Genomic DNA, 15,065 nt, shown 5'->3' with positions numbered 1-15,065 from the left:
AAGTTGGTGTAACTTATCATACAACAGTTTATGGTACTGACATTACTTCGGTCATCAAAATGTTATAGATTAACGATATCTTAGTGGTTAAGGGATTTGACTACACTCACTCTGAGTGTAGCTCGGAACCAACTACACTAATTTGCATATGGTAAATGAGTCAAAATACAAATAGTGATTTTGGTTAAACTGATGTTCTCTAGTTAACTTGTTTACCAGGTACATATTCATGTACTTGACCTCGAACCACATTATAACTATTAGGACTAGTAATATTACTTGGTTGCTTGAACCGAAGTAAACGAAGCGAATTTCGAGCTTGCAACTTGGTGACTGCGAGTCGAATGCCCCCCGCCCTGTTACATTGTCTACTGTTCAAATTAATGATACTAATTAATGAAAGTTATCAGTATGAACTATCGAATTTCGACTTTTTAAAATTAGATGTTTCACGACCGACGACAAATGTCGTTGTCTTTTTACTCATTGCTTTACAGTTTTTGGGATTTTGCCAAGGTGTTTTAAAATAAAATAAATTATCTGCAGCACTTCCGTTGCTTGTCGTCAGTGGTTTCCACCCAATCTTAGTTCATAAATAAAATGATACTAAGGTTTGCGAAACTCGTTACAGTTGAAGTTCTTTTTTGAAAGGACTTTTGTTTTAAAATTTGAATTAATGGCTACTTTGTAGCGTTGTGAAATTTATTCCCTTGGTAATTTTCTTTACAGCTATCAATGCGTCTTCAAAAACTCGTTTCCATTTCACTGAACTTGTAAAATTAGCACTAGAATCGTGTATATTTAATCCATGGAAATCACTAGTATCTGAAACTTATCAGACAAAAACATTATCTTCTTATTGGTTAGAAAATATACTACCCAATATGGAGTTATTTGGTCAAAATAACGATACTGAACTATGGTTTACCGACTTATTAAATAATCATGACTATTTACTATCACATAATCAAGATTTATTATCATTATCATTTGAAACTGAAGAAGATCTACTGACAAATGACGTATTTAATAGCACGATAAATAATACTAATACTGCCTATGGAAATTTAAATTGTGAAGATCATGTTAATATCAACTGGTTACTTGGTGCAAATGTAGCCTCGATGGTGAATAATACTACAATTCTGATTAATGAATGGAAACAGAAACGATGCTTATATTACATAGCTTTGTATTTTGAACGTTTCACGAGACTTTTAGCATCTAATTGGACAGATGATGTTAGTTTACGCGAAAAAGTGAGTTGAAAGTTTGTATGTTGTTTTTTCAAAGAAAATTATTATCATCATCGAGGGAAAATTTCGAGTGATGATCAATTTACTGGAAGAGGTTTATAGAAATGGTTGAATTTTATAGCTTGCGCTACGGATTAACCATAGTTAGAAAACCATTGAAAACTCAGAAACACTGGGTAGCTGTTTCATCTCATCATGGGACTTCTTAGTAATTCACACCCACAACCTAACCAAGAATCGAACCTAGGGCTTTCAGGTAAGATACATAGTGAAGTGAAAACGTTTGAGTACGTTCGACATTTTTTAGATTACAAAAATTGTCATGCACATTCGATACATTTTTCATTCCAGATTTAATGGAAAATATTTTATTTCAGTAACATGTTTCCTTTACTTTTTATTGAGTACATGGATTGTAGCTAACTGTGGAATCCGGGACGTGTATCTCTTCCTGTTTTGAACTCGATCCGAATGCCTCTTTTGCCCTAAACATTCATTGTGTCATTCACTAAACCTCTGTGCCCAGATAGCCATCAATGAACTTGACGTTTATATCCTTATTAATAAGGGTTTGAATCGGCTAATTATTGGTATTCTTGATTGCATTTTGATCAATCGTTGTTGGTATATTTGAGTCCTCTATTGATTACCTTCAACTATTCTCTGGTTATATATTTATTTCTAATTCAATTAGCTGTTCTAGAAAAAGTCAAAAATTCCAGTTTTCTAAGTACCCGTTAACATGCTTTATCAAACAAACATTTCATACATATTGGAGGCATAAAGATCAAGGATATCATAAATGTCTCTGATGTCCTTAAATTTCTTTTTTTTTGTTTTAGTAGATTATCATGCTGAGGAGTCCCATAATAGGACGAAACGGCCGTCCAGTGTTTCCAGGTTTTCCATGGTGGTCTAGCTTCAATTGACTCATGCTTTCAACTATGATAAATACTAAATCTCCACAAAACCCCTTCTGATAATTTAATAGATTACATGATAATCAATCGGATGAATTCATGTTTCAGGTTGATATGATATTCATATGACTGAGGTTTTGTGTTTCGGGCTATTCAAGCTTTTTTCACTCCATACAATAGTCTTATACATTTGTGGAAGCGCATTTACTCTTGGCTAATTACTTATGGCTATTAGACATCATGAGGGAGTAGGGATCAAATAACACTCAATTATCTATGTTTATTCAGTTGATCAAATCATTGTCCTATATAGCTGTCATCTATTCATGCCTAACTTTAGCATTATCGACTATATCACTATTTAAGTTTTTTTAATTTATGTATGCTGTTGTCTATTTTTTTCTTTTTAGTATTGTAATCATTTATTAACTTCAGCTATAACTATCTGGCGTTCTCGTGTAACTTCAAATAGTAGTAGGAATAATACTGTTACTACTACTAAGTGTTCACAGTCATCCTCTTCATCTACGTCTATTCCTTCTGCTGCTCAAGAGGAACCTGAAAACGTTAAACAATCCGCAACAGTTGAACGCTTGTATGATTTGACATTTCTACCGTATGCTATTACATCATTACATTGTTTGTCATTTGGTTTTACTACAGGTTTTGTGCATAGTAAATTATTCGGTTTCTTTACATGTTGTGCTAGCATTTGCTATGAATTAATAATGAAACCAGAGATGAATAAAGAAGTAGGCGAATCAGTATGTTTGAATGATATTAATTTACTACTTTCAATGAGTTTACAACATTATAAACAGGTAAATGTCATTGTATATACACTTACAGTTTCTTTTTAGTCAGTAGAGCCAGATTCATTTTCGTTTTTTGTTATATGATTTATATCATATGTGTTATTATATACGGTTGTCCAAGTCTAATACTGCTACATGTTCTTTCTACTTTGTGCTCGAACTAGCTACTTGTATAAAAAAACCAAGAGTGAATCGGAAGCTTTTATAAGCTAACTAAATTAAGAACATATTCACTATTCATTCATAGATGCAGATACATATCCTTCGGACAATTAAGACACACTGTCAACTAGTGGCATATGTTTATTTTCTGAGGAAGTGAAACCAAATCTTGACTAATAGCTTGCATCTATCAGCATTCCTCACTTATTATTTGACTCGTGCCTGATTTGTGAGGCTTATCAAAATGTTCTCGTTCTTCTATAGTCGTCTAGAAATTAACAGTAGCTAATATTGTTATTTTAATTTTAATTATCTGTCTTATTTATCACTTATGCATGGTGTCATTCGAGTAAAAATCAGTTTTTTTTCGTTAGTTAAAAATATCATCGTCTCCAAATCTGTTTAACTAACCCTAGTTAGAGTTGTTTGCTAAGGACATGCACTCTGCTTCATTAGTACTCAATGGGATAGTAGTTTAGTGATTAAGACTATTGATTTTCGATCACTAGGCTGTGTGCTCAAATCTTTTCCACGTATATCAGTAGTATCACTAATCCTTTCTATATTATAAACATTGAGAACATAAACTTTCACGTGATAATAAATTTATCTGTTTGTATTTGTGTATGGATTCTGAATAGTTTCTGTTTTTCGTATTGTTTAATTTTGTTATCTACATAAAATGCTGAAATCTTAGATGTTATATTCTTTCGATATATATATATATATATATATATAAGATGGATTAAAGTTGGAAATGGGAACCAATGGATGAATAAATGAAATCTTCATTGACTGAGATAATTAGAACATATTTTACCTATGCCCCTATCGCTGCGTACAACATTTCGTAATGTTTTCTAGTGTAGGATTTGGTTTGAAGAAAGCGTAATTCAGCCAAGCCATGAAATCATTCGTATCAAATTTCTGGAGACGATTTGGTTGACTTTAGGTGATTATCTAGTTACGATCGACTGAGATTCTTCTACTTTAATTAGTAATTAACGGAAACTCCATGGTAAGACCATTGACAGTCGGTCAGTCAGTCAGTTACAACGTAGGACCAGGCGCATATACTCATCGGTCCAAGTTTCCACACCTCATCATTAGCACAACAAGAACACTAAATTCATAATGGAGGAAGAAAGAATTAGCTCGTAGAAAGAAAGGTATAAAGCAACTTTAATCGCACGGTTTACGGGAAGACAGTGTATACACCTACACCATTGTAATCAATTCAGAGCCATGTCACCCAGAGTCTCCAACCATTGGTTACAACAGTTGTGTGAACCCCAACCACGTAGTCTGCATCTACCAACATGGCTCACACCAGAAGTTAGTGACTTTTAGGTCTGATGCGACGTTTGGGTTTGGCCGCACTTAACTTTCAACCATCCCCAACACTAGTAAGCACTGCGCGTCGTGGTAATCGGTGTTCAAGCATATGTAACACGTGGCTCAACCATCTCAATCAATGAAGATTTACAACATCGTCAACTGATTTGCCATCATTCCCTAATACCCTACATCTAACCTCACAATTACTTATCCGGTGATCCCAGCAGATGCGAGCAATATTTCTAAAACATCTGTGATTAAATACTAGTAATTTACGAGCATTTCCTACTCTTATTAATAGTAATTGGCTAGAAAACCTTTATATGCTTAATTTTGAATATTTTGAAAACTAGATAATCTTTGCCTATTCATCAGTTGTGATTAGACTATACATCGTGGAGATGGTTCTCACACAAAAAAAACAAGTGTGCTGTAAAAGTTGTCAGTCTGAATATTTTTTGTTAACGTTTTATTTTAATTTTAACGCATAAGTAGTATAATAATCTTTTTTTCTGCACAAATTTTCCGTTGTTTTTCTAGGCTTCATTAATCTGCAGTTTGCAATCAATTTATTTCTATGTTTCTACAATGATTGTTGTATTAAATCCGAATTGTCAATCCAAACTCACCGATAATATTCATTCATCATTGTTGAATGCTAATTCTTCCAGCGTCCGTTTAGATTATTGGCCAAATTTTGTTCACACACAACCTGGTTTATTTTCAAATACTTTTATGGATAATAATGAATCTGAGAATTCGGACGTGTTGTCCGATTCTTTAGCTAAAAGTTTCTATTCAAAAACGCGAACTTTCTCTCGTTTATTAAGTTCTCATTATACTCATAACTGTAAAAGTATATTTCGAAAAGTAAGTAAAAGTTGCAATTTTTTTCATAAATTGCACTGTTTTGAAAATTCTTTAGTATTATTCACTCATTGTGACAGGACTCTTTTCATCTTGTTAGTTTTTTTCCTTCGTTGTGTATATTCCTCGCGTATCACGAACAGTCGAGTGATCAATACTAAAGTTGGTTATCGAGTGCTGAGCACAGTTAGCAAATCAGCCATTGAGGTTGTAATTTTTTTTTAATGAGGTGATTAGACCATGAGTTAGGTATGCTTAACTGCCACTTACCTTGACAGGACGGTTGCTAACGTAGAATTAAGCGTAAAATTAAGCTGGAAGAAAACTAGAGGTTGGTCAAACCAAAAACAGAATACGTCCATCAAGTTATTAACTGTTGTTCTGACTCGTGTTGGTAGATGCAGACTACCTTGTTGAGTCTCATGATAACTGTGCTCAGTGGTTGGAGACTGTGTATCTTGACTCGTAACCTGTCACACAGTCGAATATGCGTTCACTTTTGATTTTTTTAGATCATGTGTTTCAGTTTTTCTTCACGTTAGTTCTCGTTCTGTCTTTTCCTACCATATTCTCAATATTTGGTCATCTTTATTATCTTTATATACTGCAAATACCTTGATTTCGGTAAAAATATGAGTTCAATGACAATGGCATCTGCGAAACTAGATAAGTGGTCTTCCTCTGCTAATTATTTTGGGTTCTTTTTGGGATGTCCACTACGTTTATCACATTTTGTTTCCTATCAGATATAGCTTTTAAAGTGTAGAATTACAAAAACGTTATAAAACCACTTCAGTCAACTTATACGTGCTTTCGCACATACATGTTGTTTTATAAATGTTACTGAAGGTAATTTCAAAATTATTCTGTCTGCATAGTTGAATAATATTGGACTTTCTGTGAAGCCGTAAGATTCCGTGTTTAATGGTGTTTGAGTTACTAGGTGTGTACATTACTAAGAATACAATCCTAGACGAAAATGGGACCCATATTTAGCTTTTTATCTACTTTTTTTAGTCTGTGAAAAAGATCGGACTAGTTTTCACACGTAATTAACTTAACAGTTGCTCTGAGACAGGGTTTCCAAATTCCAAGTGGTAAACAGTCATCCTCAACTATTTAAATTGAAAGTTTATGAATAAACATTTATGACTCGGTAACTAGAACTAGACCGATCACTAAGCGGTTATTCAGTGGTTGAGAGCTTTGACCTTCAGCCTCTAGTTCCCAGGTTCAAACCTCATTTCACGTACTCTTATTTGGTCAATCGTGTAGTATTATTAGCCGTCACACGTAAAGTGTGGGTCGTATCCGAGTACCCAGTAAACAAATTAGAAAAAAATTACTAAATCTAAAGTTAGCCAAACCTTAGTTTATGAGGTGATCTTTCATTTCGTATAGCAATGATTAAATCCTTAGCAATTTATCATGTGAATTATGTAAATAATTTAATACAACCAGTGGTATTGTAGATAGGATTCAATGTATTCTATTAAATGGTCGTCAGCAGCTGCAATATATTGAGGAGTTTCATTAAGGTTATATTCCTGGTGTGTATGATTATTAGTTGTTCACGTATACTGTACAAATTTAGACTTTTTGTATACCATTCCGTTATTCATATATTTCGTATACTTAACGTTTGAATATTTAAAATGATCCATCAGTAAATTCAAACAATCTAATTATGTAATAATAGAAATGTTTGTTTTATTATGTATTTTTGACTTTATATCAAACAGAATTGGAATCAGTTAGGATCATGGAATGTTAAGTCTCATTTGCCAAATGTTTCTGCTCAATCAAATGAATTTTCGAAAACAAAGTTGACTTTTGAAATTGATCAGTCATCTGACACCGATATAAGTGATGATTTTGATGATTGTTTAGAAGATGAAGTGTATTCTTCATTCCCAGGTCCATTAATTAACGATTCAATGTGTACTTATGTTGCAACTCAGAAGATGTTTATTGATCAACATTGGTATCATTGTTTCACGTGTAATTTACTAGAATCTCACGGTGTTTGTTCTGTATGCGCTAAAGTCTGTCATTCAGGGCATGATTTAAGTTATGCAAAATTTAGTGGATTCTTTTGTGATTGTGGCGCTGGTCAACATAGTGATTCGTTTTGTAAAGCGATGACATCACGTGTTGTATCTAATAAAGTTTCATTCCCAATGAATATGGTACAAGATAGAAACAATATATTTCTACAGTATATGAATGATAAAGAATTGAACTATTATCTTCCGTGGTTGACAGGTAAGTGCTTGTTTTCCCTACTTAACCTGTTCATATTTTAACATATACTTAATAATCGTTTCTTGAATGTTGTCATTTAATTATACATACGCGCGAAAGAGAGAATAATAAATTTTTTTATCTAAAAATAAATTCATTTGTTAAGACATTGACAAAACTAAAAACAAATATATCTGTTTTAATGTTGTTGAGCTCTCTGGGCTTTCATTGTCATTATGGATAACATCATCTACGTATATATAAGTCTACTTCTACATAAGCTTCAATGAAAGCCCTAGAATTTAATCATGTAGAGTTCAGAAGACTCATCAAAATGAAAAAACATTCGTCTGAGTTCAAAATATTGTTCATTATTTCGACATCATTAGATATTAAGTTTTCACTTATTGCCGTGCTATCTGCATATTATTGGTTTTACTATCTGATACTGTACTGTAAGCACACAGTATTCCTAAATAACTTTTGAAACTGTAACTTTTGATTGCTTAATAATGTTTGCTTGTAATACTTGAATTATCACACTTATTAATAGATTTGTGATAAAGTTGATTAAAATAGGAAGAGCTGTGCTTTGGGTGCAGCAACGATAATTCAATTGTTGTCACTATCTTGAAACATAGACCTGTACATGTCATGCGAATGTCTTCTTAGAGAATTCCACGTTGTGTATTATTTGCCGACTCTGGGACCGGTTGGAAAAAGTGGAGAGGCGGTCAGTGTATGACATGGTGTCGTTACGTAAACGAAAGTTGTCTAGTACTGGCTTCTGTTTGTCCTTCACAAATCCCTGGTTGAGGTCTGAGAGATGGTGCGACACAGTGGCTAGAGACGTTATCAGACATGCTTCAGAATTTAAGTCAGTGGTGATCCTGCTGTAACTTTCTTTTACTTTCTTCATAAAAGTGAGAGTAACGTTTTTAACCAAAAGAATTCTTTCTGGTCGTATTTTTACTAACTAAACCGTATCTCTCATTATTATTATTGTTATTTTACTCTCATGCACTCGTTTCTGTTCATTTTGTCCTACTTTTTAGCGCATTTCACATTCTCTATCCCTTCACAACCTCATATGTATTTGGTGCCCCCTTTGTGCCAATGTTTATATGTAGAGAAAGATTTCTGTAAAAGACATCATTATGTAGCAGTCTGTATTAACGGTGACAAAAATGGACTGAAGTTGGATCACTTTTCACTAGTATATATGCACTCTGTGCGGAATGTTTCGATATAACCAGTTTATGATTTCTTAGCATAAATGAATTTCAAATTTATATTTATATGCGTTCAACTGATTAGTCTCAAATAGGAAAAAAAGCGCTTCCGGGATTCTACTTATTTTAAAAAAATTCGTTCGCATATTAAGTGTATAAAATTTTGATTGTGAGAATGTTCACTAGTCATCTCATTGGTTTCTGCTTAATCAGTCATTAGTGAAAATAGTTACTTTTCAGTAGTTATTTTAAATAATTAATGGCTTACCTCGCTTTTAAACCATATTTTATGAATTTTAAATGAATCAACGAATGATTACTTAATTTATTTTTTAAAAATTAATTGTAGACGGCTATCATCCATTCATCTTATCACCGGTTTCATCAAAGGGATTTCATGACCCATATCATTCATCTATCTCCAATGCTAACGCTACTGATGACCATCGCACATCTGTGCATTCAGTAATTGATAGATACGACTCCCGTCTAATTCCCTTGGGTTCTAAATTGGTTAAACGACGTCGTAAAGAATCTTCAAATCTCACTGAAACACAAGATGATACTGCAAGTATGGGATAAATTTTTTCCTTAATGTCTGTATCTGATTTATGGTTGTTATATTTCACGTTTATTTTCATGTGAAATATGTTTTAACTTTGAACATGGGTGAAATGGTTAGATTTTTCATCTTCATATGATTAAAGCATAAAACTGATTAAATTCACTTAGTATCGTTTGTTTGAATCTTCCCATTGATGTATTAGGACTGCAACTGGTCAGTCTCTAATTGGCATATGCACATACTGTGCGTATTGCCTCGATATAACCTACATTCACAAGCATGGTAAGCAAAGATGGACGAGTCTCAAATAGGACGGAACGCGCGTCCTGGATTCCACTGCTAGCCATTATCCATCTTTGCTTACCATAAACTGATTGTTTAACTCAAAACTATTTTTTCTTCAGTGTGTGCACATATACAATTTCTGAAAAATTTTTTTTTGACAACTTGTTTATTTTGAGTTGAACATCATTAGTACATTGGCTCTTATATCCTCTTACTGTGTTCATAATAAGCATTCCTTGTTTTACTCACCTTCAACTCTCAACATGTATACGAATAACAAAACTCAGTTAAGTAAATATTTCATTTAGACTGACTTTACACTTGTTCATGATCCATACGCGGTTTTCTTAGTTTGAATGTACCATATGTTGAATACATGACTCTATATATTTAAGTGTTTGAAAACAAGTTTTTTTTAAAAATATTTCACTGTAAATCTTAAATAGTCTTTCAAATCATAGATTGGAAATTATTTTCATCTTAATACTGTGTAGCTTATTGAGATAATCACTCCTTGTTCAGCCTAAGTTAACTTCACTTAACTAAAAAGCTTCTCCATTCGCTGGAATTTGCATCTTTTACTGTTCTTTCAATTAAGTTGACATGAAATATGCTTAACTAGAAATTCCTACACAACAACTAACTTTCCGAGGTTTACCTTTCACTGTCTCATTGTATTAAGTACAATTATATTTTTTTCTTTTCATGGTTTAATTATTTACGGATGATAAAATTAACACTCGTTCGGTAATGTTAAACGGATCATTTTGTCTCTGTTTGTGTTTTAACGTCATATATTTCTTACTATTTTATGAATCGTTCCGTAAGTGTTAGTAAATCTAATCAATCACTATGAAATATCAAATATGTTAAACTAAAAGTAGTTTCCTATTTTCATTCCATCACACTTATGTTTATCCTCAAGTAAAAATAGTAGCTGATAATTATTTAGATTTCTCTGTGTAAAACGTTTGCATGCTAGTTGGCATTCATTAACAAAACATACTTGGAATCTTGAGGGAACTTAGCGATTTGAACTCGTATCACTCATCCGCATAGTTTTTGTTATCACCAAGTTATTTTAGTTGTTACAGATTGCTTATAGGACTGAGATGTTTACATTGGTTGATCACTGTTTAGTAACCAATACGATATTTGTATAGTCTTTCAGTGACGATCGAATTCTATCTATGAGTTTGCTTTGTGTCTGACTTGACATCTCATGCACTATTTTTTGAAGTCAGGTGGTTGCAGATAGTCTATAAGAAATGATGGACCTTGGTTTTTTGCTAGTTAACACTCACACTAAGGTATACCTAGAATATTGAGGCGACTAGTAACCTCTGTGGGATTTGAAAATTCAAATAGTAGGAATGATGTTTACTCCACGTACAAACTGTCATAAGATACATCTACCTTATATAACTGTTTTTCGAAATCTGTACTGTATTGAACATAAAGGTTTCCACCCTCTTTTCCTTTTATAGTTTCACGTCCACATTCTGTTCCAGGCATCAATAGTTCAGGAGTAAACACGTCTATTTCTTCAGATACTTTAATAAATGCTCATGGAAGCTATCAGTCCACTAACCAAAGCAATATTCGTCCGCTTTGGCGTCCGATAACTTCTGTTGGCGGTACGGATTCATTTGCTACTAGTTCTTCATCAAGTCACCAACAAACCTCATCATCTAGCGGTAATCGACCTAATAATCTCCGACGAACTGGTGCAGTCCGCTTAAGGAAAGTCTCTTCAGACGTTCATTCTGGACCAAGGGTGCTGAAAACATTTCAAATGACTCATCAACAGTCTAAAGTACCCATTTCTCAGTCGAGTCAACAAAATGTTTCACATTCAACTAATCACTTGTCTCATAATATCGATAAATCTTGTAAACCAAGTGTTATTATACCTACCACTTCGTCAATATCTTCACAGTTTTCATATTCCTATGATAATAATAGTAATAGTATTAATAATGAACAAGATATCAGCATGCGAATACAAAATATACATCATTTTTTAAATGTATGTGATAATTTTAACTGTAATACTGTTAAAAGAAAACGTAAATATTCTAAACGTTCTACTAAGAATACGACTACCATTACTACTTCTGCTGCTTCATTAAAGACGAATTCAAATCGATTTCATTATACTCAGTTAGTTCCTAATGAGATGAAATTAATTGAACATGTTCGTAAACAAGTAAGTGTGTATAGTTTAACATTTTGATTAACAATTATATCTATTATTCATACATAGAATATCATTCTCATAGTAAAAATAACCGTTTTCATTAAAGTTTTTATTTACATCGGATACACATCCTTCCTCAACGGAAGCTCATAAGCTTAATAGTCGACTTACTATTTTCATTTAATACCTTACTTCTAACCTCAGTATTGATTGCTCGGTGATTTTTTAAATGTAAGCTATGAGTTGAAAACACCTTAATGTATTTAACTAGTTTTTATTCAAGTTATAGAAAATTACACCATAACCCTACTTCCTTTTAGATTAGCTCGTAGTCGTGTCAATAGGCATTACAATATAACATGACTCAATGCTGAGTATATCAACCTGTACTTGATCACTGGGTCGCATTCAGTTTATTATTTTTTATTGTTTTAAAATTACTTGATATTATCAAACAGGATTGATAATCTTATTATACACTAGTATGCTATATTATTTTGTTGTAATCTCTTAGTCGTTATAGATATCTTTTGCCAAGGAGATATTTTAAATGTCACATTGGCTCCGTGTGAAATTTATCTTTTAGATAGTCTGTATTTATTACATCCTACGTATGTCTTCTCTTATAATCTAGTTTTGTCAATAAAAATTCTCAGCGAAATGAAATTTATAATGTAGAATAATAGTACTCTTATGAAATAGTGGTGTAATTCATCTGATAACTCGATTAAGATTTATTTAATATTTTCAATATAAGCGTTGCTCATCAATAATCTGACGGTACTCAAATCTGTATGTGATTGCCAATAATGTAGAATACTGTTGGAATTCACGCAATTATCACTTAGGACTTTCGGTCTTGTACACGAACGCTTAACCTCTACATCACTGACTTGAAATCAAGTGGTGTACATGTCTATACTACAAATAGTATTCATGTGTTCACGAGTGATTAGCTTCAAGATTCAGTTCCTGGGCTTCTCTGGAGAGCCAAAACTAGTGGAGTTCAACCACGTCAAGTGTGAGACTTATGCACCACAGACTGTGAAACATGGTAGTGCAATATCGCGAATTTGTTGGAGGCAAACATAAACATCATTGGATTCTGGATCAGTGGTCTAGAGGGTAACTGTTTGCGCTCAAGAACTAAGGTCGTGGTTCGACCCACTTTTTAAGGTGGTGGACAGACAGGATTCACCTAGGGGAATTAGAAAACCCTGATTCCAAATCAATGGTGCACATGGACTCGAGGGTCCTGAAGGAACAAATGGCATATGAACCAGCTTTTGGTAACCGACTACCATGGGACTGCCTCTCCTAACTTTGATGCACTGCTTTGTGGATCAGACCTTTAGGTCGAAGGCTCGAGATGTGGCCTCCTAATAAAACGGCCTGCTTCGTTCTGGGCACCCGAACAGTATCACAACCCACACACAAATAAAATGAAATGACGATAATAACTGAAAATACTATTCTCGCGTCAATTGTCGTTCAGACAAATCGCATTCACATTCATTTGATAGCATCCATTATTATTTTTTATATACTACGTTACTTTTCTACTCTCTTCTATTCTCACTTTATTTATTCTTATTTTTCAACGGATACAGCAGCTCACCTATGGTCGAAACCCTATCATATCTAAACGATCTCGAGTCACTGTCTGGTTATATGTTGAATGCTACCACCGAATAAGAATACCGAAGCAATCTTTCTGAAACCACGTATACCATTCAAACTGGTTTCCTTCGACGTTCACACACTAATGCAGGTCGGACAACATATAGGGTTTGTTATATCTTTAGGAAGCTTCAAAATCGATGTCTGTTTTCTATCCGAGACCTGTATTCAAGACTAGTGAAGTACTACGAATTCGCTCTTTATCAGTCGCTTCGAATAGCTTGTTTTACATGCGTTTATCAGGGGACCCTGTAGTATATTCTTCTGGTCTTGCTGGCGTTGTTTTTGCAACTTAGCGTTAAAGCTGAGACAGCACTGATCGACCGGATCTTTATTAACAGTCGGTTATGTGTTATTAGATTGGAAAGTTGCATCAAAGTGCTGAGAAACCGGTGTGAGAAACTATATCTTTTCATCATTTATTCGTATGCTCCGACAGATTGCAGCCCTGATGCAATCAAGGACGAATTCTATCACCAGTTAACCGTTATTCTACAGAAAATGCGTTCAACAGATATTATAGTACTAGCCGGAGATTTGAATGCACAGGTTGGGCGTTTAAGGGATTCAGTTACATCCAGTTGACGAGTCTCATATAGGATGAAACGCGCGTTCCGGATTCTACTACTAGCCACCACTCATCTCTGCTTATAGTGCTCATGACTTCAGGCAATATCGAAGCAATTCGCACAGGGCGCACGTATGCCAATATGAGACTGATCAATAGCAGCCCTAAACATCAATGGGAAGATTCAAACAACCATTACATAAATGAATCACTACTATACCTTTACTGAGTGTGAGAACATAATCTTTAGGGGTATATCTATAACAAATTTGTACACGAGTAGTGAGAGTTGATGGTCTTAACAGATATTACTATTTCACTCCATCAAACTCCTATCTCATTTACTGCTAGTTATTCATTCATTAATTTATGCATTGATAAGCTAAATTGTTGATGTAAATTATTTGTCACTCGAAGTATTTTCTGCTTCATTTTGCATAAAATGATCAATACTAGTCAGTTGAGAAGTGACATTTTAAAAGCATTCCTTTTTTTGCATTATCATACAGATCGATACTGATGAGACTGGTGCATGCCGTTCCCAGTTGACGATGATGTTGTTTACATGTGATATTGTTTCACAAGCAGCTGAAATACTAATGGGATATGGTGAATCAGAGGCTAAAGGTAAATATATGTATAACAAAAGTATTTACGTATAACATTTTGGTATTAATCAGAATCTACTGCTTTTTCATCTACATTATTCTTCAGTGTGCTGTGTGGATAACCCATTCATGAATTTCGATTGTGTTTTACAAAATCTGAACATTTACCTAAAATGTTTACTAATGACTGGATGTTTACCGATTTCAAAAACTTTCTCGTCGATTCGTGTCAACTACTTGTATGAACCTGATTGACTAATAAATCAATGATTGGAATCCCAAGATGTAAATACATCATAGATGTCTATGACTAGATACTTGCAAC

At 33.7% G+C, this 15,065-nt stretch overlaps 2 protein-coding genes across 2 annotated transcripts in view; both read left to right on the top strand.

Moving 5' to 3' along the window:
- Smp_162000 (hypothetical protein) overlaps window positions 1–15,065 on the top strand; it is a gene marked incomplete at its 5' end in the record, with an annotated part of 129,862 nt that overhangs the window by 30,014 nt on the left and 84,783 nt on the right. The window contains 6 exons of the mRNA XM_018793193.1: window positions 730–1,259; window positions 2,587–2,940; window positions 7,101–7,623; window positions 11,172–11,500; window positions 11,780–11,893; window positions 14,642–14,759. Of these exons, the coding sequence (XP_018647730.1) occupies window positions 730–1,259; window positions 2,587–2,940; window positions 7,101–7,623; window positions 11,172–11,500; window positions 11,780–11,893; window positions 14,642–14,759 (1,968 nt within the window). The remainder of the gene's footprint in view (window positions 1–729; window positions 1,260–2,586; window positions 2,941–7,100; window positions 7,624–11,171; window positions 11,501–11,779; window positions 11,894–14,641; window positions 14,760–15,065) is intronic.
- On the top strand, window positions 5,080–5,583 carry Smp_191880 (hypothetical protein; the record flags this gene model as incomplete). Its single annotated transcript, XM_018793195.1, has 1 exon — window positions 5,080–5,583. One exon carries the CDS (start codon window positions 5,080–5,082, stop codon window positions 5,581–5,583), a length of 504 nt encoding a protein of 167 aa, XP_018647732.1.

Source organism: Schistosoma mansoni, chromosome 1 (genome assembly GCF_000237925.1).
Source record: "Schistosoma mansoni strain Puerto Rico chromosome 1, complete genome".
Lineage (NCBI taxonomy): Eukaryota > Metazoa > Platyhelminthes > Trematoda > Strigeidida > Schistosomatidae > Schistosoma > Schistosoma mansoni.
Note: the sequence above shows the minus strand (reverse complement) of the source record. Positions and strands in the feature narration are given on the sequence as shown.